General features: G+C 44.2%; 1 protein-coding gene across 1 annotated transcript in view; it reads left to right on the top strand.

Annotated features, from left to right (window-relative positions):
• The window catches only part of PCSK2 (proprotein convertase subtilisin/kexin type 2), a 124,472-nt gene that overhangs the window by 18,755 nt on the left and 80,789 nt on the right, over positions 1 to 24,928 (top strand). The window contains exon 2 of the mRNA XM_081906257.1: positions 11,538 to 11,642. Coding sequence (XP_081762383.1) covers positions 11,538 to 11,642 — 105 coding nt within the window. The remainder of the gene's footprint in view (positions 1 to 11,537; positions 11,643 to 24,928) is intronic.

The following is a 24,928-nucleotide window of genomic DNA, read 5'->3' as shown; positions in this document are numbered from 1 at the left end:
TATTGGGTTGTTTTTGTTTTTATTATGTATTATGTATTTTTATATTTTGATCTTATCCTGTGAACTGCCCGGAAACCTGTGGGTATAGGGCGGTATACAAATTTAATTAATAACAACAACAATAATAATTTTTGATGGTTGTAACTTGCCCTGGGACCTGCTAGTGAAGGAGGGTAATAAAATTAATAAACATGCAAGGGGTGATTTCTGGTTTTCCACTGTTCAGCAATCCTATAGGATGGCACTGAAAAGAAGGAGAGGGCTGCTGTTGAGCTGCAATGAATCACTTTGTGAATTTTCGAAGACACAGGGCCCTTTCCATAGCCTTTTGGTGTGTGGCATTTGAACCAAAGAGGCAGAGAGGTAGATTAGATAGCTAATGCACAGTAGGTGCAGGAACAATGGAAGCTTGAATATAAAGGAATAAATTTCATTTTACATACTTGTAAAAAATGGAACATGGATTAAAAGCCATATAAGGAAACTTGGTAGTGTCAGTTGAGAGTAGTGTCAGTTGAGTGCTGGTGGTTGCTAGGTTGTGGAGGTCCTTGTGACACGCCCTTCATTGTAACGCCTCCCTCTGTTGGCTCCTTGGTCGTTAGGGCTCTAGAGGCATAGCCATCTCCTTTGGTTTGATCATTCAGCGAGTGAGAGAGAAAGTGGAAGGAGATGTAAGAAGACTTTCTCATCAGCATCTGCATTCTGTGCTGGTAATGCTCCATGGCAGTCTTAGGGAACATTTAAAAGATTAAGACTGGGAATAATTTAAATGCTTCAGCCAGCCCTTCTGGGCATCTTTATGACTCCACCCACTGTTCTGTAGCAGTGAAGGGAAGTGACTGTAGGTTCTCACCATGGGAGCATTAAGCATGTCCTCTGGAGAGGGTAATATATTGCATTGTCTTCTTCCCCTTCTTGCCTCCCAGGGCCCATCTTTCAAAGGACAGTCAAGGTACAAAACCCTTCAGCATGCTGATGTTTCTTCAGCATGCTGTAGTAATATTGGTATGTGGTATTTGATGTTTCCCTTTTAAACATCCCTTCTCAACATTAAGCAAACCCATCTCTTTCAATGAGATGATGAGAATTTTCTTACAATTTCTAGAGGGTGCTATTCTGGCTACAGTATTCAAGCACTCTCTTCACAGGATACCCATTGTGATGTGCCTACGAAAGTGAATTCATCTTGAGCTTTGAGTTGTGAATACCCAAATCAGTTTAGAGATGTAGATCAGGAGAGTACTGTGAGTACCTGTCAGAGCCACCCGTTGGTCCCAGCTCACAAGAGACCTAAGTCCAATCCACTTTATTTACAAAAGTCTTTATTGAAGATCATTGCTCCTTTTACATTCCATCTCCGTGGCTCTACGTCTGTAACATTAGACCGCTGAAGTCCCCTCTGAGTCGGTACCGCCTCTACACCAGTTTAAGAGGCTTGTGCTGGACCACCTCTTCCTCTCCTTCCTCTTCCGCAGGGTCTTTCTGCCCCCCTGGGTTCCCTCCCGCCGGGACTCGCCCGAGGCTGAATCCTCTGACGCCTCTTCCCCCCTCCTTCGCGCTTTGGGGCCGGGCTCCTCCCCAGGGCTCTCCTCACTTCCGCGCGCCTCCACATTTGAACTTGGCGCGCGTACGTTGCTTCTGACCTTTCTCTCGACCGCTACACTGCTCCCGGTGCTACTCTCCGCCCCTTCCGGCAGAGCGCCCTGCTCCGATCTCCTCCCCCTGTCTCCTTCTTGCTCTGCTCCCTCTGACACACTGGTAACTCCACCCCCTTCACTCCGTTCCGGCGGAGAAACCGGCCCCGATCTCCCACTCCCACTGGGGGCTCTCCTTTCGCTCCCCTGCACCTGATTGCTCCCCCCTTGGGCTCCCCTTGGTCTGACCAGGGGGGCTCCCTTTTGGGAGTCCTCTGACTCACTGGACAGACTCATGGACGACCTTTGGTCATTGTCATCCTCCTCCTCGTCTCTCTGGGATTCTTCCCCCTCGCTCTCTGTCTCCTCCCCCATCTGCCCTTCTCTCCCTGAAACCCTCAAATTTTAACAGGCCTTCTCTGCAATGACTCTCCATCTGCGGAATGCTCTCCCCAGGGAAGTTTGTCTGGCACCTTCATTGGACACCTTTAGGCGGCAGGCAAAAACGTTCCTTTTTAACCAGGGCTTTGGTTGACCTGATGGATATCCTAAAACCTTTTAAAATGTGACTCTTTTTTGGTGTGTGTGTGTTGTTATTGTTCTGATTTTGATTTTATAGATTGTGATTTTATTCTGTGAACCGCCCTGAGACCTCTAGGTATAGGATGGTATATAAATTCAATAAATAAATAAAGAACAACTTTAAGGGCTGGTGTCACGTAATCATGTGTCTGCTGAGGGCCCACATGTGAGCAGGAGAGCCACTGGCAGCAGCCTCCTGGACCGTGCTCCTTCTCTTCCCATTGCCCATGTTTGCTTACTCTCTTGCCTCTTGCTCTGGCTTAGGTAACTGCGGTGGTGGGGAGTACAGATAGTAGGAGTGGATGTTGCTTGCTTGCTGGTGTCAGGCTTTGGGGAATCGGCTTCCTCCCCCATGGCAGTAAATAAGAAGAGACCAAATGAAAGGAATGTCTTCCCAGTTAGATTCTTTAGTAATCATAGTGAGAGACAATGAACCCGTCTACCTAGAATGACAGTGCTCCCAATTAAGGCTTACACCCCCCCTGTCCCTATTAATGCCTATGTCTTGTAATCTGAGTTTGAAGCCTCTGCGCTTTCTGTTCTGAGCTCTTCTCAATCTTGGGGAGGGCGCTGGAAGAATGCTTTCCAAAGACTGTGAATCTGTTAACCCTCTCTCTTCTCCTAGCTGTTCTCCAGCCAGTATTTCCCAGCTTCTGCCTTCTGAACTATGCCCCTCTGCAAACCACTGTTCCAAATCTATACTGTCCTCCTGCTCCTGGGAAGATTCAGGAACAGGATCAGGGGGAGGGGGTGGCTTCCACCATTCTTCCTCAGTGCAGCCTTCCTCATCATGGTCCCTGACAGCTGGTTGGCTATCTGCCTCACAAGTGGGAGCAGTGACAAGGAAGGCAAGGAGTAGCTGGGGAAAATGGGTGGGTTTCTGTCTTGTCCAAGAGTCCTCCAAAACCTGGAGTTGACACAAGCTACTACTATTGAGGATCAGGCTGGAAAAGTGTGTATGCCATGCGGCATTTGTGCTGTATGATGTTTTTTCCCTATATGCAGAAGCCATCAGCTCATCACTGAGTGAGAAACATCATGCGTGAAGTCATCCAGAGCCTTTCTTATCTCACTGCTGGGTGCTTTGGAAGGAAGATGCATAAGACCAATAAAAAATATCAGTCTCATTTGGGGGGAACAGTGAGGATGTCATCTGCTGCTGGAATTATATTTACTTTAGTTATCTAAATAATTAAGCATGTTCCTTGTGCAGCAGCACTGTTGGTAGGGAGCCACTCGGCAGAGGGAATGTGACGGGTGGCATTTCGTTTTTCTCAGTAACCATATGCTGCTGGTGCTAAAAATGGCTCCTTCATATGCTCACACATCTTTCCTCTTCTTGTGGCTGGTTACTTGCGCTCTCAGGCATGCGTCACACAAATCTCTAAAACGGGCTAGGGAATGTTTTGCAGCTCGAGGGTCATATTCCTTTGTGTGCAAATTTCAGGGGGCTGCAGGGTCACGATGAGCAGAGTGAGAGGTGAAAACTTGGTTGGACCAGATGACGTTGTGGCTGGAGCGATGGTGGTGGCTGTTATCTTTGTACAGTAGCCAGGGTTGCCGTATTTTAAACAGTGAAAATTCAGGCAGAAAGTTGGCAAAGTTGTTGAATTCTTTTTTGGGGGTGGTGGTGGTGAAATTTTTAGTCTGGCGCAAAATCGCCATTTTGGAGCTATTTTGTATGGAAAATTGGCAAAAACGACACTGCTGACATGGGGATCTGGATTTTCCCAGACATTTTCATCGATTTTCGCCCAGACTGCAGTATTCCGTATATGTCCAGAAAATTCAGGACCATTTCTGCGAGGAACTCAGGGTGGCATACAATATCCTTTTCTTCTCTCCCCCCCCAATCTGTTATGCTTATAAACATCCTGTGAGGTAGTTTGGGCTGAGATGCAGTAAAGTGCCCAAGGTTGAGTGAATGTCAGGTCTGAATGGGAATTTGAACCTGGGTCTCTCTAGTGCAAGTCCAACACTCTAACCAAAACACTGTCCTGTCTCTCACTACAACGGTTTCTCTTCTGGAGTAATGTGACTAGGTAAGCACTGTGGTCTAAACTACAGAGCCTAGGGCTTGCCGATCAGAAGGTCGGAGGTTTGAATCCCCACGACAGGGTGAGCTCCCGTTGTTCGGTCCCAGCTCCTGCCCAGCTAGCAGTTCGAAAGCACGTCAAAGTACAAGTAGATAAATAGGTACCACTCCAGCGAGAAGGTAAACGGCATTTCCATGCACTGCTCTGGTTCACCAGAAGCTGCTTAGTCCTGCTGGCCACATGACCCGGAAGCTGTATGCCGGCTCCCTCGGTCAGTAAAGCAAGATGAGCGCCGCAACCCCAGGGTCATCTGTGACTGAACCTAATGGTCAGGAGTACCTTTACCTTTACCTTACAACAGCTTGGCTTTGTTAAATGTCCCCCAAACCAACATACCTAATAACCCTAAATATGTTATTTTTCCTCTGCCATTACCGATTTTTGCTTGTATAATGGATGATGTTGATAATATCAGAATGTATGACTTTTGCAGAGCACCAGCAGCCATCTGTTCTTGCTGCCACCACTGCCTAACATTTTTCATAGTGCTAGCCGAGTGCCAGGCACAAATCTTTCTTCACAGGGGTGAGCAACTTGTTCCATCCATGAAAAACATCTGCGGTACATGAGGATGATGAAATGTAAAGCATTTTCAAGTCCACATTGTTCGTGCCTAAAAATATTTCTCTTCTTCTGCAAAATCCTTGACGTGCTTTAGATGCTGTGACCTTTCTTTCGTGGGCGAATAACAGAACCCACAAAGCTTTGTTCAGCGTGAGCTTTAACTTGCTTCCCAATGTTCTGAGGGATAAATAGCCTGGCAGTTAGCCCTTAAAACCTAAAACATGAAGCAAATGCTGTTCGTTTGATTGGCAGGATTAATTAAGCCATTAACCACTGATCATAAAAAGTGTGGATTTCAATTAGAGCTTAATTGTTGCCATCCTTAGGAAAGAGTAATCAATGCAGCTGAAACTGGGGGAGTCACTCTCAGACAATCTGTATGAATCTTCAGTCTTCTGGTTTTAGGCACCGAAGGAAGCTTTTCAACCTATAAATTATTTGTGTTTAGTTCAAAGAAGAACAAAATATCCTTACAGCAATCAGGCAAGGAGGTTTAAGTATGCAGAAGCTGAGGGAGGTGCATGAGAAATGAAGGCTGGGCATGCATCTCTCCAACAATCTAGCTGCCGGGGTTGCCACCAGTCAAGAAACTGACAAGGGTACAAATAAAAGTCTACGAAGATTTGGATCAGACCAGATCTGTTGGATCAGACAAAAGATCCATTGAATCCAGCTTCCCATCACCCACAGTGGACAGGCAAATACTTTCAGTCAGTGTTCCTGCTGCTGCTACCGAAATGATTGACTTTGAGTGACATTTTGCCTCTGAAACTTAGTGATTATGGTTAATAATAATTTTAAAAATCCATACTTTTGTCTGTTGGCAAGAGGCCTTTTGAAGCTACGTAAGCTGATCAGCTGTTTAGCAGAGGGTGCTGAGTTTTGTTTTCTCGGCTTCCATGACCCACTGAGAAGCTGATTTGTGACATCACTGACGGTCCGACAGAGGCTATACGAATGCCTTCCTGGCAGCTGCAAAAAAGTCCCATTCACACCATGCATTATACCAATTTAACAGACACGGCTTCCTCTAAGGAATCCTGGGAGCTGTAGTTTGTCGTGAAGCTATAGTTCCCAGCACCCTTGGCAAAATGCAGTTCCCAGGATGCCATGACTGTTGAAGTGGCAAAAGAGTTCTTTAAATGTAATGTGTGATTAAACTGAATCAAGACTTCTGTGCCGTGTTATTTTTAAGGATTTCTCACTGTGTTGGGCCTTAGCTCTTGTGGGACCTTTGGCCTTCCAGGTTTTGCTGAACTGCAACTCCCATCAGCCCCATCAAGCATGGACAATGGCCAGGGATGATGTGAATTGTAGTTTAGTCACATCTGGAGGACTAGAGTTCCCCCCACCTTCTGTAAGGCCATTTGTTTTTAAGAAAATATACAAATATGTTGTTGTTGTTTAGTCGTTTAGTCGTGTCCGACTCTTCGTGACCCCATGGACCAGAGCACGCCAGGCACTCCTGTCTTCCACTTCTTCCCGCAGTTTGGTCAAACTCATGCTGGTAGCTTCAAGAACACTGTCCAACCATCTCATCCTCTGTGGTCCCCTTCTCCTTGTGCCCTCCATCTTTCCCAACATCAGGGTCTTCTCCAGGGAGTCTTCTCTTCTCTTCCCAACGTATTTGAGCCTCAGCTTCAGGATCTGTCCTTCCAGTGAGCACTCAGGGCTGATTTCCTTCAGAATGGATAGGTTTGATCTTCTTGCAGTCCATGGGACTCTCAAGAGTCTCCTCCAGCACCGTAATTCAAAAGCATCAATTTGATCAGTCTTCTTTATGGTCCAGCTCTCACTTCCATACATCACTACTGGGAAAACCATAGCTTTAATTATACGAGCCTTTGTATAGAGTACTAATACAGAAATGACTAATTAGTACCAATTAACTCATTAGTACCGTTGCCTATCCCTTTCTGAGCATAGCAAGTTGCTACTTTTGGATTATTCAACAGGTTTATTGAAATCAAGCATGTATGAATTACTAACTGAAACTTGTCTTTAGAAATGTTGTTGTTGTTTAGTCGTTTAGTCATGTGTGACTCTTCGTGACCCCATAGACCAGAGCACCCCAGGCACTCATGTCTAATATTACATAAGCCCAAAGAGGAATTTGTAAGTTGCAATACCTTTTATTTTAGGATTATACCTAGAAGAACAAGACCTTTAAAGAGGAGGATTTCTGTTTTCAAAAGAAATTAGAAGGTCAGTGAAATAGACAGAAATGCTAACTAAAATGGCTTCTGTGGCTTTTCAGACATGCCAGAAAGGTGTGACAATGCATCGTTCAAGGTTAATCGTTTTGTACAATCACAGGCAATCATGTTACACCCTGTCTCCCACTTTTCTCATTGTGCAGAAAAGATCAGAAGTGTTCTGTTAGGAACCAGCCAAATAGGTCACAGTCTTTTTTTATTGTTGTAATTTGAAAGAGGGTAGCACGATAACACCGATAAAAATGGGGTTGAAAATGCAGATGAGTCGCTAACCAGACGGTTATGAATTATTCTGAGCAAGAAATAGCATGGAGACGTGCGGTGCAATTGAAAATGTTCCATAAGAGCAGCCTCAGTGCGGAGGAATATATGTGCCATTTATCTCAGTCTTAGCAGTCTGGCTGAATTGACAGGGTATTTTTTCAGCAGCCATCTAAATATCTGAAAAGCCAAGAGAAACTGGCTTAGAGTGGGTTCGTGCAAGTGTTTTTCCTAATGCAAGTTGAGAAAGACAGATCCTGTAAATGCAGAGCAGCATTCCTCAACCTGATGCCATCCAGATGTTTTGGGAGCCAGTGTGGTGTAGTGGTTAAGAGCGGTAGTCTCGTAATCTGGGGAACCAGGTTCGTGTCTCCGCTCCTCCACATGCAGCTGCTGGGTGACCTTGGGCCAGTCACACTTCTTTGAAGTCTCTCAGCCCCACTCACCTCACAGAGTGTTTGTTGTGGGGGAGGAAGGGAAAGGAGCATGTTAGCCGCTTTGAGACTCCTTAGGGTAGTGATAAAGCGGGGTATCAAATTCCAAACTCTTCTTCTCTCCTTCTTCTTCCCATCATCCCTGAAGATTAGTCCAGGCTTTCTGGGACTGATGGGAACCGAAGCCCAAAACATCTGGAGGTCACAAGGTTGGGGAAGGCTGTCATAGAGCAAAAGAACCTCTCTTTTTACAGATAGCTAGTTTCTTTGTTTGTGGGGTGGGGGTGGGGGTACTAATAGGCTACTATTTCCCCTGTTACATTGTTTAGTGTCAATCTCCACTGCCATGGACCACTTAAAAGTCACTGAGGGTCTTGGCAGACCGCTTAACGATTTTACTGCCTGTTGCAACAGTTGTGGTGTGCTGTTTGGTTTTCGATTGCTTCTTTTGTTTCTTACACTGTATCTGATAGTATCACAATTTGAATCCCATAGAATTAAAACAAAAATATTATTGTTACTATGGTTTTTGTTGTAGATGTCTTTTGCGGTTGTTGTTTGTATTGAAAAAAATGATTAAATAAATTAAAACAAAACAAAACCAAAATACAATATAAGAAGTAAAAGAAGGAATGAAAATATAATTAACTGTCAATATTAATATTTAGTGTAGACGCACTGTGGACCACTTGTATGAAGCACATGGGCAGCTGGTAGTCTTCAGACGACAGTTGGGGAACCCCCTTGATTCTTGGTAGTGGTGCCTGCCCTGTGAAATGCCCTCCCAAGGCGTTGTGTTGTAAATTGTGCTTTTAATTCTGTTGGGAGCTGCCCAGAGTGGCTGGGGAAACCAGATGGGCAGGATATAAATTACTACTACTACTACTACTACTACTACTACTACTACATAATCATAAAAACCCAAAGGCAGTACACAGCTGTCATGTCATCAGTGTTGAAGTAAGTTTCACCTGCCAGGCTGGCTAATTTCTGTACATGCAATGGGGAGAATGACATCTTGCCCATTGCCTCAGGCTGTAAAATATATTGGGCTTGCCCTGTTCACTAAGAAGAAGATAGTAAAGATTTATTGCATTTCTTATGACATTTGACTGGATGCTTATGACATCTGACTTTGTTTACAAATATGGACACTGAGCATAGGTGGAAGCACACAGCTTAATCGCTTCCTCACCTCGGAGAGACAGAGAGATTGAGAGATTCAGCATTCCTAGATGCCTTTTTTTTGAGTTCACATAACTCAAAACTCAACTCTGTCTGTGCCTCTTCCCAGCTGAAGGCAAGCCTGTATCGGGAAATTTTTTACGTCTAATGTTTTGCCATTTTTTACGTGTTGTAAGTTGCCCAGAGTGGCTAGGGAACCCAGCCAGATGGGGAGGGTACAAATAATAAAATTATTTTAAAAAATATTATTATTATTATCTCAAACTATTTATTTTTTGTCATTCCTTTCCACAAACACAGACTGTCATTGCATCGTATTTAATTGTGGGCAGCGAGTGGGTGGGAGAGATGGTAATCCAACTACTCTGAGTGGATTTCCTAGATCCTCTATAATAATTTCCTGTAATTCCCCTAACAATAGATATAGCTGACATATTTTGCCATGTGACTAGAGAGGAACTCCAAGCTCTGAAGGGGGCACATGGAACAGCAGATTTAATTCCACATCTTTCGCGCGAAAATTGGACAGCGCATCTAAGCAACAGCCACCTTTTGTGTGGACTTTTTCCTCGGTCAAATGAATATTCTCATTCCTGCATGCTAGTCTTGCACAGAAGCAGGGAGAATGCATGACCTTATCACCTCCATCAGTCCCAACTTGGGCTTTAAAAATTGCAATGGGGTGGTGAGGCATTTTCCCAGTCTCTCATTATGAAAAGGTAAAAGCCTTGTCAACACTTCTTTCCATCTGAGGAAATTGTTGAGAGCCAAGCTGAATGTCCAGTTTTCACAGGCATCTAGCTGTGTTTTGTGAGCGGAACGAAAAAGTTTTCAGATTTATGTTCAGTGCTGGGCAGACCTCGCTCCCAATGATCTGTAACATTCAAGGTGTCCTGTGGGATCCATGTACTAATTTTTTTTTATGACAAACAGAGCGGGATAGAGGAGGATTTCATTTCCTTTGGTGGAAAATCAAAACAGCCCATGCCATGCAAGATTTACTGTATTTTTCTGTCTGTAGGACACCCCCATTTTTAGACGCCCCCTATTTTTGGAGACTCAGATTTAAGAAAATGGGGGTAGGTGGCTCCCTAATTTTTGACATTATTTTTTAGGAAGAAAACCTAGCCTTATACATGGGAAAATACAGTATATGTCGCCATATTTCTAGCATAGTCAGGAACTAGGCATTCGTATAAAAGCAAAATTCTAACTGATTTAGACTTTTATGAGCTTTCTTTAATTTTTAATTTTAGATTGTAAGCTCCTCAAGGCAGGGGCTTAACATTTTCTTCTGCATTTGTGAAGCAAAATGTACATGGATGGTACTATATCCATAACCATAATTTGCTGTGGAGATGTAGAAGCAGGCTGCTGTTTATGTTGCCACAGCTACACATGCACAAGTGTGATATTCTTGGCCGAAGACTCAATTTGGTCTTAATGATATTAGTTTTATTGCTTCCCCCTCTGGGTTATAATACGCAGGACTCTTTGAGGGATTGAATTCTCTGCTACGGAGGTAGAGAATGCTTCTCAACCAAAAAGCTTTATTCCCTTTGGGGCAGCCCCTAAACAACCCAGGGGCAGACTTTTGTAATATAGCACCCTGTGCAAGGCAAAAAAATTGGTGCCCCCAAATGGATCTTCTCAATTATGGGTCATCTCAATTTTCTACCCCCTTGGCACAGTGCCCTGTGTGTGGGAAGCTCCAATACCGTCCTAAATCTGGTGCTGTGCAACCGCATGCCGTTTGTGGGTGGGGCCAGAGACAAAAGTGGTAGAACAACAAATTTTAGCTTTGCCTTTGTGTATTAGGCTAGCTTCTGCACGTACAGTGGTACCTTGGCTCTCGAATAGCTAAGTTGCCAAGCAAATTGGCTCCTGAATGCTGCAAACCCGGAATAAGTGTTCTGGTTCATAGCTGTCAACCTTCCGTTTTTTTGTGGGAAATTCTCTTATTCCAGCGCTGTTTCCCGCTGCTTCCCACTGCTATCCCGGATTGTTAGATATCCCATAGATTGTCCCCGGGACAGGTTAGGCTGTGGATCCCTTATTTTCGAGGCTGCTGATACCTTATTTTCAAATCTGAAAGTTGGCAGCTATGTTCTGGTTTGCAAATGTTTTTCAGAAGCCGAACGTCTGACGCAGCTTCTGCTTGAGTGCAGGAAGCTCCTGCAGCCAATCGGAAGTTGTTCCTTGGTTTTTGAACAGTTTTGGGAGTCGAATGAACTCCCAGAATGGATTACATTCAAGAACGAAGGTACCACTGTACTCATAAATTCCCCTTTATTCTCCTCCACCCAGACAACTGGGCAAGAGGCTTGATCAGAATTCAAGGTCAATGTTCCAGCCAGGCAAAAACACCCAAGGAAGGTTCAAAGCAGGGTCATTGAGGGTCATGGCCTATGGGGAAGTGTGAGGAGCATCTCAAGAACAGATCCCACAGGTCTAAAGTTGCCCAGCCCCATTCAACCCATTGTTTATAAAGATTGTATTGTAGATTATCATGATGGTCAGTATGAGCATGTTATCTAATACTTAACTGTTCAAAATCTTCCCCAGCTACCCTTTGTAGAGGATGGGTACCATTTTTTCCACAACGGGATGTCCAAGGGTCGAAGGCGGCGCAGCCTTCAGCACCACCTTCGCTTAGAAAAAGACCCCAGGGTAAGTTGTCTCTTAATGGTTTTCCATCTTATAGCTACAATTTGAAATCAAATGTTTGACATGTGCTTTGAAAGACTGTCCAAAGCTTTGACAAGCCACTGCCAATTTGAATGGATGGGTTAGAGTTAGGCAATTGGCCCATCAATATAAGGCAGCTTTACACAAAAAATCTGGCATCACTTCCACGTGGAATATCACCCTACATGTCAAATTCATGAATTATAGGGACAGAACTACCTAAATTGTATAGAAATTTATTTATGTATGCTACTGCAGCAGCAAGAATGTTCCTTGCCCCAAAGTGGAAAGAAGCAGAAGTCCCAGTAAAGGAAGAATGGATACAAAAACTTATGGAATATGCAGAAATGGTGAAACTTACCAGAAGAATAAGAAATCAAGATAGCGATCTTTTTATAAAAGAATGGGAATGGTTTAATGAATATTTACAGATAAATTGTAAACAGATAAGAACATTAGCAGGATTAGTGTAATAACCTGCAGTTTATAAGAGTACATACTTAGATTAGATAATTAAACGAGCAAATTAAATGAAGTTTGATATGCAGAAGACATTAAAAAATAAATTTAAAAAACCGCAGAAAGGGGGAAGGAAGTCAAATTTTGGAATGTCAAATTGATTGTAAAACTAATGAAATGTGTAAATTTGTAAAGTATAACAAACTAAAAAATAATAAGACAGGAAATCTGCTCCATGATCCACGACAACTTCATCTATGTAAATATCCTCTTTCGTTTATGCATCTCTCCAGCCTAACACTGCAACCACTGCACCACATTGGCTCAGATTGTCTTGGTCTAAGAAAGCTGCTCTTTAATTGTGGTCATCTTGACAGTCTTAAGTAATTATTTCTACAAAGGTTCAAGCTGCCTAATGCTACGCAATAACAAGATGATACTCCCTGGTATGTCCATTGTCAGAATGGGTCACTCATAGACAGAATGGTCATTAATGGGTTTGAAATCATTGATAGGATAGTTCAGAGGGTCATCGGTAAGCCAATTGCTACTCCAATTAAACACTTTCCTGTGTATGAATTGTTCCATGAGTCCACCTCATGGATTCAAAATGTGATTCGTGGCAGAATGCTCATGGGTGTGGAAGATCATTCCGTGGACAGGCGGAGTCCCCCAGATCCGGGCTGCCCCTCCCGTCATGTGGAATAACGACTCAAGACAACGTGCTATGGGATTAAATTGGCCACAACTTTATTATATTTCAGATGTGGGTAGACCTTGGCTCAGGCATTGGGCATTGTCCCTCCCCAGTCCCCAGCCGGGGACCTAGGGAACATCAGGGTTATCCAGTGTGTGTGTGTGTGGGGGGGTGGGCCGGCTCTGGAGAACATATGTTCAAGCAGAGATGGTTGCCCCCGTTACGCCGCCGCAGGGGAGAGCAATGACAACCTCTTGGTGTATGGTCAAAGTCTCCCTTCAGACACCCCCTTAACGGGGAACCCTGGTATCGCCGCTGCAAAGAGGAAGATAAACTAAAGGATTCCGCCCAAGGCCTGATACCGCCAAAGTTGTGACATTTTGCTACGGGAAAGGCAAAACCTGCCAATGAAAGGGAATTCCTTTCTGGCCCTTTAACAGCGACCTTGAGTGGGTAGGTGGGTAGGTGGGTAGGGTGGGAGAAGCTCTGGAGCCTAGTGAGGATTCCCAGGTAAGATTGTGTGGGCAGCTAGTCCCTCTCCTACCTGGCCTGGTCTCCTTGGCAACACTTCCCCCAGGCGGGATTGGACAACTGACTGAGGTAGGCAGAGACCTCCAGGTATCCCACCTGAGGGAAGGCGAAGCCAAGCCTGTGTTGACGAAGCTGCTCCAGATCCAGGGGCTGCGCTCATCCACACAAAGGCCACCCCCCGTTTTATGTGGGGAGCGGTCACTATTGTCAAGAGAACTGGGTTTATACTAAAATAGCTTCCATAGAGTACAGCGATACCTCGGGTTACAGACGCTTCAGGTTACAGACGCTTCAGGTTACAGACTCTGCTAACCCAGAAATAGTAACTCAGGTTAAGAACTTTGCTTCAGGATGAGAACAGAAATCTCGTGGTGGCAGCGGGAGGCCCCATTAGCTAAAGTGGTACTTCGGGTTAAGAACAGTTTCAGGTTAAGAACAGACCTCCAGAATGAATTAAGTTCTTAACCCGAGGTACCACTGTAGATCTGAAGACTCACTTCTCTCTCTCCCTGGGAATGAACATGTGTAAAAGAATTGAGAGTGAATTGTGAAGGGTAGCTCAGCATAGCATTTGTCCCTTAAAGAATCTCCCAAACAGGAGTCACTGTGATTCTATTTTCACATACCTGTTTTTCTTTCGTAACAATTTACTATTTCATTATCACTTGGTCATCTGTTTAAAGATTTGATTGGAGCACAATTCAATTAATTAATTCCAGAAAAAGGAGAACCACTAGTAAAACAAAATATTCTCACATTTGGTTATTTATGTTAGGTCATTCAAGATCTAGAGCTGATCTTTATTAGATAGGGTCTGATGTCTGCAGATTGGTCTGCATATATTCGCACAGATTAGTTAGCTCTTTGAATTGTATAATTTGAACAATCATAAAATTGTAGAGTTCGAAGGGACCACAAGGATCATCTAATCACCCCCCTGCAATGGCAGAATCTTTTGCCCCACAGGGAGCTTGAATCCACAACCAGGAGATTTTTAATCTCCTCTAACCAACTGCTCTACCAGCCTAAGCCCCTGGCAGTCAATTAAATTCATTAATTCCAGAAAAAGGAAAGCCAGAGATAAATTGGCTTAAATGCAGGTAGGCTTGATAGCAACAGGGTATGTTTTAATGAAGCCTGCATCCTTTCCCAAGAACATATGCAATTTCAAGATTGAAAAATAAATATAAAATTGTACCAGGTTGTTTTTTCTACCCCTCTTCAGAGACAGACTGAAATATCTCTGAGGAGGTCAGGGATATAATAGCTGGAATAGTGACTTTGTCGGATCTCTGTGAGTTTGAGACTTAGAAATTTTTCTCTTGCATTTCTTCCGACACAATTACGTGGAGAAGAAGAAAGCATAAAATAAATGATGCGTACAGAGAAAAGGTCCATAGGGCCATGATGGAACTGGATTCATAATTTGCACATGGTACTTCCATGGGAAGAAAAAGAAAAAGAAACGAATAATCAGTGCCGAAGCTGAAACAGGGAATAAATGAAGGCTAGAAAGTTACACTACTGCACTTCTTCAGCAGCGAGGCACAATGCATAGCCTGCATAGCACTGATTTATACAGCTTTAATATTGGACTAGACAGGAGAAGATAATTCCATTCCTTTTACAATAACCAAAAGCCATTATTGGAGGCGAAGAGCTAAATATCACCTGGCGTTTCTATTCCTGTGAGGAGTTAGAGAAAATGAAAATACAACAAAATACACAAAGAACCACCAGCTTCCGTAGAGGATTCTTAACAAGAGTGGTTTTCTCTTGCTCCAGGCCATTTGATCCTGTATGCTACAAGATCAATTGTTCATTTTCTTCCTGGACTTGTCCATTACTGGTGTGCCTCCTCCTGCGCCTTTTCCCCAAATTTCTTTTCCAGAAAACCCACAAAGACCCGGCTGCTCTGCCTGAAAATGTAACATAACTAAAAAGCTACAGTTCCAAAGACCTCCCCTTGCCCAATGGAACTTGATGGACCTGTGGGCCCAGAGTGCATCTAATGTCTCTACGGCTGGGGGAGAAATAATAATAATAATAAATTTTATTTATACCCCGCCCTCCCCAGCCAAAGCTGGGCTCAGAGCAGCTAACAACAGTAAAATGATAAAACATTCTAAAATCATTTCATTCTAAAATTAATTCAAATCAGATTAATGGCAACCACTGGGCTAGAGTTCTGTGAGGATTGCCAAAGGAGGGAGTCAGGCTGTGCCCTGGCCAAAGGCCTGGTGGAACAGCTCTGTCTTTCAGGCCCTGCGGAAAGATGTCAAATCCCGCAGGGCCCTAGTCTCTTGTGACAGAGCGTTCCACCAGATCAGAGCCACAGCCGAAAAAGCCCTGGCTCTGGTTGAGGCCAGCCTAACTTCTCTGTGGCCTGGGACCTCCAAGATGTTTCTGTTTGAAGACCATAAGTTCCTCCGTGGGACATACCAGGAGAGGCAGATTGCACTGGGAGGTGAACCTACCAGGCTCTCACATTCGGAAACAATGCAAAAACTGAAACAAAGTCAATCCTTTGAAATTAGGACTTCGAACAAATTTTGCAATGCAGTCCTCCAGCCAGGTTGTGTGTCCAAAACCACAGAAACTGGGGCGAGGTGCAGCACTGGATTTAGGGCAGTGTGAGTGCAAAGTTTAGAAGATCCACACTTGAGAAGATCCATTTGGGGGTGCCAAATCTGGCCTTGTACAGGACACCATATGACAAAAGTTTACCAAAGTCCGCTGCTGAAGCTGTGCATTAAAAAAAATGCATACACTCATGAAAATTGCAAACAAAGATGAATAGTAGGGGAAGTTGTCAAAATGTGTGTATTAGGCCCAAGTTGCATACAGATGTTTAGATTAGGGGAAATTTGCAGTAAAATGCTGGTGAATATTCACGGGAACTTTTTTTAAAACAAAACAAGACAAAAACAAATTTCCAACTAAGGTGGGAATGCGGAGAACTGAATTTAAGACTGAAAGGACGAGTAACTGAAATAAAGCAAAATTGACAGGTTCACCCATTGCTACTTGCTGTACACTACTGCTAGCACAGAACAGGCAGATCCCTGTATTTGTCTGGATCTTGCACAGTGATGCTGGCATGTGATGGCCATGGGTCCAGCTCATCCTTCCCCCACCCTCAGAGTCCCATGTTTCTGAGCTTTCTGCTGCCATTAAAGATTCCACCTGTGGCACTTTGGCTCACCTGTTCAGCAGGCAGCTGCTGGCAGCTGGTGGAGGGCTGGTGATGGGACACCCCTGCCATAACCACTCGCACCCCAGCAGAAGGAGGATTTGGAGTGACCTGCCCATGGATTCTCTTCCCTAAGGAGAGTTTCCCTCTCATTAGCTGCTTCCACAGAGCCCTCAAGCTGTTTTTTTAAAACTGGGTTTTAAAACTGGTCTGGGTTAGGGCATCAATCATGTATGCATCCTTACCTGGGGAAAAGTTTCACTGAATTCAGTAGAACTCATTTTGTAGTGGCCCTGTACAGGATTGTGCTATCCCTGAGTCAAGGCAAAAAATAGTCAAATTTAGCAATCTTTTGGGTGCTAGCAATCTGTTGGAGCTAACAGATTGTCACAGTTTAACTACAGTGGTGCCTCGCAAGACGAAAAGAATCCGTTCCGCGAGTCTCTTCGTCTTGCGGTTTTTTCGTCTTGCGAAGCAAGTCCATTAGTGGATTAGCGCTATTAGCGGCTTAGCGGGCTTAGCGGATCAGCTGTTAAGTGGCTTAGCGGATCAGCTGTTAAGTGGCTTAGCGGCTTAGCGGATCAGCTGTTAAGCGGCTTAGCGGCTTAGCAAATCAGCTGATAAGCGGCTTAGCAGCTTGGGAAAAATGGGGGGGAGGGAAAAAACCCTGCAGGACCTCGCAAGACATTTTCATCTTGCGAAGCAAGCCCATAGGAAATTCATTTTGCGAAGCACCTCCAAAACGGAAAACCCTTTCGTCTAGCGGGTTTTCCGTCTTGCGAGGCATTCGTCTTGCGGGGCACCACTATAGAGGGACAGCTAAACACACAGTAGATTTCATTTTGCTTCTGCCTATTGTCCTCCAAAATTATTCTATATTTATTTGCTTATTTATTGAATTGATATCCCACTCTGCATCCTAAAGGAGTCCAGGGCAATGGACGTTCATGAAGCATATCCCTGTGAAGAACATGATGCTTAGATTAGTAGAATTCTAAAGCAAAATTTCTGCAGTTATGTTAGGTCATTCAAGATCCCGAGTTGATTTTTATTGCATAAATTCTGACGCCTGCAGCTTCGTCTGCATACGTCCTCACAGATTAGTTCTCTCCTTCGAATTGCATAATTTGAGCAATTGCAGAGTTGGAAGGGGCCACAATTTTTTGCCCAACATGGGGCTTGAACTCAGGACCTTAAGATTAAGAGTCCCGTGTTCTACCAACTGAGCTATTCCAGCCTAAGCCCCTGGCGGTCTCTGTGTTAAAAATATAGCAATCATCCACTTAACGTTGTTTCATGCATGGCACAAGGTCTGCTTGCACAATGGGGCATCTTCCCCCATTCCACACTCCCTAAATCTTCTCAGGATGGTTGAGGGAAACCCCACAACAGAGGAGGGCAAGTTCTGTTATGCAAATAGATCTTATTCTTAGACATTTGTGTGTGTGTGTGAATTCAGAATCTGTCTTCTGCTAAATGAATTGGAACATAATTCAAATAGTTGTAGAAACAATAGTTAGCAGGCTGATCTTGCATGTGTATGAAACATCCATAGGGGAATAACCAGGATATACAAATAGCCAAGGAAGTTTGGATTATTAAGCTAAAGAATTGCCTTCTTGTCAAATTGACAAGAAGGCAAGAGCCCTTCTTGTCATTTTCTTATTTTTCAGTGCTTTGAGATGTTTAAAGTGACTCAGCATAAACTCCCTCCAATAGGAAAGGAGCTACAATTTGATTGCATAGAAATGCTTTTGCCCAAATAACCCTCCACTCGTATTTAAGTGTAAAATGGAAAAAACCCTGTTTTTTAATACACACTCTTTGAGCTAGGACAGCTCGGATACAGTCTCCTGCTGAGGCACGCTCTGTTTTGTATTGTTACATGATTGCAGTGCGTACACAAAAGTTAACAATGTGCAAATGTGTTTAAAATTGCTTTTTTATGATGTTGTGGGGTGTGTGGATGGAAAACACAATTTGCCCGGAAATAGCTGAGAAGTGAATATCAATTTGAAAGACCTTCGGAACCTAGGAGTCTGCCTTGTGCCAAGTTCAGACCATTCATTATCGACACAATGGCTGGCAGTGGTTTTTCAGGGCTTCAGAACCTATCTGGAGATGCTGAGGACTGAACCAGAGATCTTCTGCACGCAAAGCAGACGCTCTGCCACTAGACTATGGTCCTTCTTTGTGCCTCACAGAAGGTCATTCTCTTTTTAGTAAGATGAAGTCAGTTTTTTCATAAACAGCTTTCCCATTCCTCCTAGCCTTATGCCAACATTCCGCATGTGTGTGCAGATGAAAGCCTGCATTTGTGCGCATGTGTTGGGATTGTGTCTGTCCACTTCCACATTGGAAATTCACCAGTTCAGGAGATGATCCATGTAAAACATCCCAATACCATAACTGTCAACTTTTCCGTTTTCTTGTGGGGAATCCTATTCAGAATAAGGGAATTTCCCTTAAAAAAGGGGGAAAGTTGACAGCTATGCCCAGTATTGGGACGCGGGTGGCGCTGTGACGGGGTGAGCTCCCATTGCTCGGTCCCTGCTCCTGCCAACCTAGCAGTTCGAAAGCACGTCAAAGTGCAAGTAGATAAATAAGTACCACTCCGACGGGAAGATAAACGGTGTTTCCATGCACTGCTCTGGTTTGCCAGAATGCTGGCCACATGACCCGGAAGCTGTACGCCGGCTCCCTCGGCCAATAAAGCGAGATGAGTGCCGCAACCCCAGAGTCGGCCACAACTGGACCTAATGGTCAGGGTCCCCTTTACCTTTACTATGCCGAATATGCATTGGCTCAGTACATGCAATTGGCTCAGTACTTGCTTTCAGCCTGAGAGAGCTTGCGTTTATCCACAGACAGCTTTCTGTGCCACGTAGCCAGCATTATTAAACCGCTTCTGGTGCAATGGGAGACCGTAACGGAAACTAGAGCGCATGGAAACACCGTTTACCTTCCCGTAGCAGTGGTACCTATTTATCTGCTTGTACTGGTGTGCTTTCAAACTGCTAGGTTGGCAGGAGCTGGGACAGAGAAACAGGAGCTCACTCAGTCATGGGGATTTGAATCGCCAACCTTCTGATTGGCAAGCCCAAGAGGCTTAGTGGTTTAGACCACAGCGCCACCCGCATCTCCCTCCCAAAAAACACAGATGAAAATTCATGCTATATTTAATGCTTTTAAAATACAAAATATGCATTTATGCATGAATTTTACCATGAAAGATTTCTACCCATTTTATCCTAAAATGCACAGGTTTGTACATCCATATTGGTGGCTTCTGATGAAAAACAGTCATACTTAGCACACAATTGCTGCTTCCCTGGAGCATTAGTTTTATTTATCCCCCCGCCCCATGTCAAAGTCTTGTTTCATTTTTGTATTTTAAATGGTACATTTTGGGAATCAGGTCTGAACTATAACCAAAGACAGATCTCGCTAGGATGGCTCAACTCACAGCGATCACAGGCAAGCATGACTTGGAACTCATTTCTACCTAGTGCTGAATAGCAGCACAAACTGTACACTGGGGCTAACCTAAAAAGAGAGTATTAAGCAGTAAAGTAATTGAAATCAATATTGAATAAGGGTGTTGGAGCCAAGCTATGTGCAGAACAGTCTTGCTTGCCTATAGATCAGAAAGCCAAGCCTTGTGCTGTGGTATAATGTTTACTGCTAGCCCACTGATCAAATCAAAACTTGTTTCATTGTCATATTTGTTTATGTCGACAGTGCACAATGTGTTCAGTGGGAAAGGTGTGTCACTTTGCTGCCACTGGAGTAGAGTGTATCTGAGCCTCCATTTCTGTGGTGTTTTGCTTATTTCCCCCTTTTCTCTTAGGTACCTTTTCTGTTAGCAACATGTTCCATTTGTAGTCTTAAAGAACTGTGGTTCGAGCCCTTATCACCCAATTTCCCTCTGCAATTAGCATTTATTTTCCCCACAGAGCTCATGGAGATGGTGGCCTGCCTGTGATGTTTTTGGAAAGTCGGGTTCTTGACATGTAGAAAGTGGAGATTCCTCTACAGTTGCAATGCATTGGGTCTGTTATGAAATGTACTTGTCCGAAAGGAAAAGGAGATGAGCTCCAGGGGCACACCTTGGTAATATAGTGCCCTGTGCAAAGCCAAAATTTGACACCCCCCCAGCCCATGAGGTGCCCCCCAAGCTGGGTAAGAGAGTCATGGGCTTTGGGAAGGAGATGTGAGGTTCTGGCAAGGTCCTTCCTCTAGAGCAGCAGTTCTCAAGTTGTGGGTCCCCAGATATTGTTGGACTACAACTCCCATCATCCCTGACCACTGGTCATGCTGGCTAGGAATGATGGGAGTTGTAGTCCAACAACATCTGGGGACCCACAACTTGAGAAACATTGCTCTATAGCATGGGTGGGTAAACTAAGGCCCGGGGGCCGGATCTGACCCAATTGCCTTCTAAATCTGTCCTGTGGACAGCCCGGAAATCAGCATGTTTTTACATGAGTATAATGTGTCCTTTTATTTAAAATGCATCTCTGGGTTATTTGTGAAGTTTTCCTGGTGTTTTTAGAAGAGTAGAATGTGTGCTTTTATTTAAAATGCACCCCTGGGTTATTTGTGGGGCATAGGAATCCATTCTTTTTTTTTTTTCAAAATATAGTCTGGCCCCCCACAAGGTCTGAGGGACAGTGGACCGGCCCCTTGCTGAAAACATTTGCTGACCCCTGCCCTAGAGCTTGCATAAGAGTTGTTGCTTCAGCTGGAGGCTTCACCTCTTCCTGGCTCTCAATTAGACCCTATCTGAGCAGCTGTTACCAGGTGCTTCTCTTTTTTCCTGAATAGTCCCACAAGCAGCTAGCTGGGCATTTTGGCAGTTGTTGTAAAGTTCCTGCCTGGTTCATCATCTCCTCTGCTCCTGCTGCCATGAAGGAGGCGAGGGGTGTCTGAAAGTTGGCCAGGAACCCAGACAGTTTGTGTGCCCCCCCCCAGTCCCAGACCAGGAGAGGCCAAGGACTCAGCTTGTTGTTGTTGTTTAGTTATTTAGTCGTGTCCGACTCTTCTTGACCCCATGGACCAGAGCATGCCAGTCACTCCTGTCTTCCACTGCCTCCCACAGTTTGGTCAAACTCATGCTGGTAGCTTCGAGAACACTATCCAACCATCTCGTCATCTGTTGTCCCATTCTCCTTGTGCCCTCAATCTTTCTCTGCTTTTTAAGATGCTGTCTACGTTTTTCTAGGATTCAGCTATACAGCTGCAAATCAAACATTGTATGTTTTAAGTGCAATGTATGATGTGATACTAAGGGACACGGGTGGCGCTGTGGGTTAAACCCCAGAGCCTAGGACTTGCTGATCAGGAGGTCGGTGGTTCAAATCCCCGCAACGGGGTAAGCTTCGAGCAATAATTAGGGACAAGGGTGGCACTGTGGGTTAAACCACAGGGCCTTGGACTTGCCGATCAGAAGGTCGGCAGTTTGAATCCCTGCAGCGGGGTGAGCTCCTGTTGCACGGTCCCTGCTCCTGCCAACCTAGCAGTTCGAAAGCACGTCAAAGTGCAAGTAGATAAATAGGTATCATTCCAGGGGGAAGGTAAACAGCATTTCCGTGTGCTGCTCTGGTTCGCCAGAAGCAGCTTAGTCATGCTGGCCACATGACCCGGAAGTTGTACGCCGGCTCCCTCGGCCAATAAAGCGAGATGAGCGCCGCAACCCCAGAGTCGGTCACGACTGGACCTAATGGTCAAGGGTCCCTTTACCTTACGATGTGACACTAGATGGTGAGCCTTATGGAAAATTCAATGAATTTTGGTGGCTTCTCAGGATAATTGGCAGGAGGGAGATCTGCTGGAAGGTCTTGCTTCACCAGCTCCTTGACTGAAGAAACATCAGGTTCAAGGTCTGGGAGGGTGAGCTCTGACACCATCGCTAGTAGTGATCTGGGATTGCTTCAAAACTTTCACTGGTATAGAAGAGCTAAGTTTGGCTCAACAGACTCTGTGCTGCCCCTGCAGGCCTCAAGCAGCTTTTGACAATATGTGGTGATAAGTATTTCACATTTGATCATATCTGAGAGCCGGCATGGTTAAGGGGAAAGAATACATTTAGTATATGGTTACAGTTGCTGTACATATGCCCTGATTTCATTTCAAGCCCAGACCCTAAAATAGTCAGAAATTCAAACTAAACCACAATTAAGCCCTGGATTGAGTAATTATTGCTAGGGACCCCTGACCATTAGGTCCAGTCGTGGCCGACTCTGGGGTTGCGGCGCTCATCTCGTTTTATTGGCCGAGGCTTCCAGGTGATGTGGCCAGCATGACTAAGCCACTTCTGGAGAACCAGAGCAGTGCACAGAAACACTGTTTACCTTCCCACCAGAGTGGTACCTATTTATCTACTTGCACTTTGACGTGCTTTCGAACTGCTAGGTTGGCAGGAGCAGGGACTGAGCAATGGAAGCTCACCCCACTGCAGGGATTCAAACCGCCAACCTTCTGATCGGCAAGTCCAAGGCCCTGTGGTTTAACCCACAGCGCCACCCTTGTCCCTAATTATTGCTAGTAAGCATCATAGAGATTATTTTGTTGTCAGGTGCACTGACTAGTGTGGGAAAGCTTGACAGCACAGTCTTAACTTCACACCACACAATCAGCATGCAAAGTGTTTTTGTTTGTGCTGCTCCGAATCTCAATATTTAACGTTTACCTTCCTTTTGCATGGAATGGGGAGCGCATTAGTCAGCGTGTGACTTATTTCTGATTAGCATTGTCACGAAGCTGATGGGAGAACAAGAGAGAGAAACAAGACTCCTCAAACTGCAGCCACAATCTGAATTTGAAATGTTGCGGACTTGACCTAAATACTCAGTCTCTGTGCATTTTAATCACACTACTTTTCTGCAACGACAAGAAAGGGATGTGCAGACGATATCAAACCTGAAATCGCTTGGGGATTGAGTATCCCCAGGTATAATTATATCTGGATGCTACAGGTCTTGTCGCAAAATAAGGCAGCTGATGAGTATTTGGCTGGGGTGTTATATAACACTGCAGTGTTCTGCCGAAGAGTCGCTTTTGAGCAGAGGGATAACTCTTTATTTCCTCCCTTGTTCTTCTACAACCAACATGAGTGAACAGCGTGACCCGGTGATTTGCCCTACCAGAAAATAAGGGCTCTGGTCTGGATGTAACATCCCTAATGCTGTGACAGACGAAACTCACAATGATGATTCTGCTGTTGTTTTTGCAGGAATTTTTTTAAAAGGAAAAAACCTTATTGCAGGCAGATGTACCAAGACAAGTGTTAATAATTGTGGCATTGGGGACTGTTTTCATAGATTTCCACATGCTTTGATTAAAAATTTACAGGAGATGAAACAGGGACTCTCTGCCTAGGAGATGAAGTATCTGAAGAGGGTAAGTGACAGAGCAGAGCTATGAGCCAGCAAGCCCTCTAGCTTAAAGCCATAACTTATGCCATGATTCTTTAGGGAGCCTTAGGCAAGCCATGATTCTTTCAAGTCTACCCTCACCTATATTTTGTGGAGGGAGGATATACTGTGGATAGGATTGCTAAGAAAATGTTCTATGTAGCAGTTATGGGGGAAAGCTGAAGCTCCATGGCTGAGCATCTAGCTTGCAGGCAGAAGGTCCCATAGTCCAGAGAGGGACGTAAGTATGAAAAGAAATATTATTTAAAAAACACTACCTAAACATAAAAATAGAAATATTACTATTATGAAATGAATGCCTTAAAAATATGTATTTTACTTTCTGCATATTTTCATTCCCGGTTCCTGCCCCAGTTATCACTCATTCATTTTACTTTGATTTTTTTTTTAAAAGAAAAGGACCGATATACACCAGACATTTCTTACAGAGGAAATTGAAGCAGGTTATTTTTTAAACACCAAAAAGTAACTGTAAGAAATCATAATTTCTGTTGTGCAGGAAGCTGATTCATCACAATTTGATAACATTCCTTTACTTCAGAATGATACTTTAAATTATTTTCTTTCCACTTCTAAAATTGTCTACTTGCATAAAAACAATAAAGCAAGAAGAAGACAAAGATGGTAGTCTTTTTCTTGCCATGTTAGAGAAATTGTTACAAGACACTGGTGTCAAAAAAATGCAACTCAATTTTTTTTAAAAAAAGGGTTTTCCTCCCAAAAAAAAAAAAGGAAAAAAAGAAGGTCCCATATTCGATCCCCGACGTATCCAGGGAGGCCTTCCTAAAACCCTGCCAGCCAGGGTAGACAATACTGGCATAGAAGGACCCAATGGTTGCCTGACTTGGGAGAAGGCAGTTTCCTACCTTCTTCTTCTTTTAATTTGTTTGTTTGGTTTTCAGATCAATCACATATCCAATATACAACAGAAAAACAAGATTCCAAAGAATCT

This window comes from Podarcis melisellensis (assembly GCF_964234715.1).
Source record: "Podarcis melisellensis genome assembly, chromosome: 3".
NCBI classification, from domain to species: Eukaryota; Metazoa; Chordata; class Lepidosauria; order Squamata; family Lacertidae; genus Podarcis; species Podarcis melisellensis.
The sequence above is the reverse complement of the archived record's forward strand: the minus strand, read 5'-3'. Positions and strand labels throughout refer to the sequence as shown.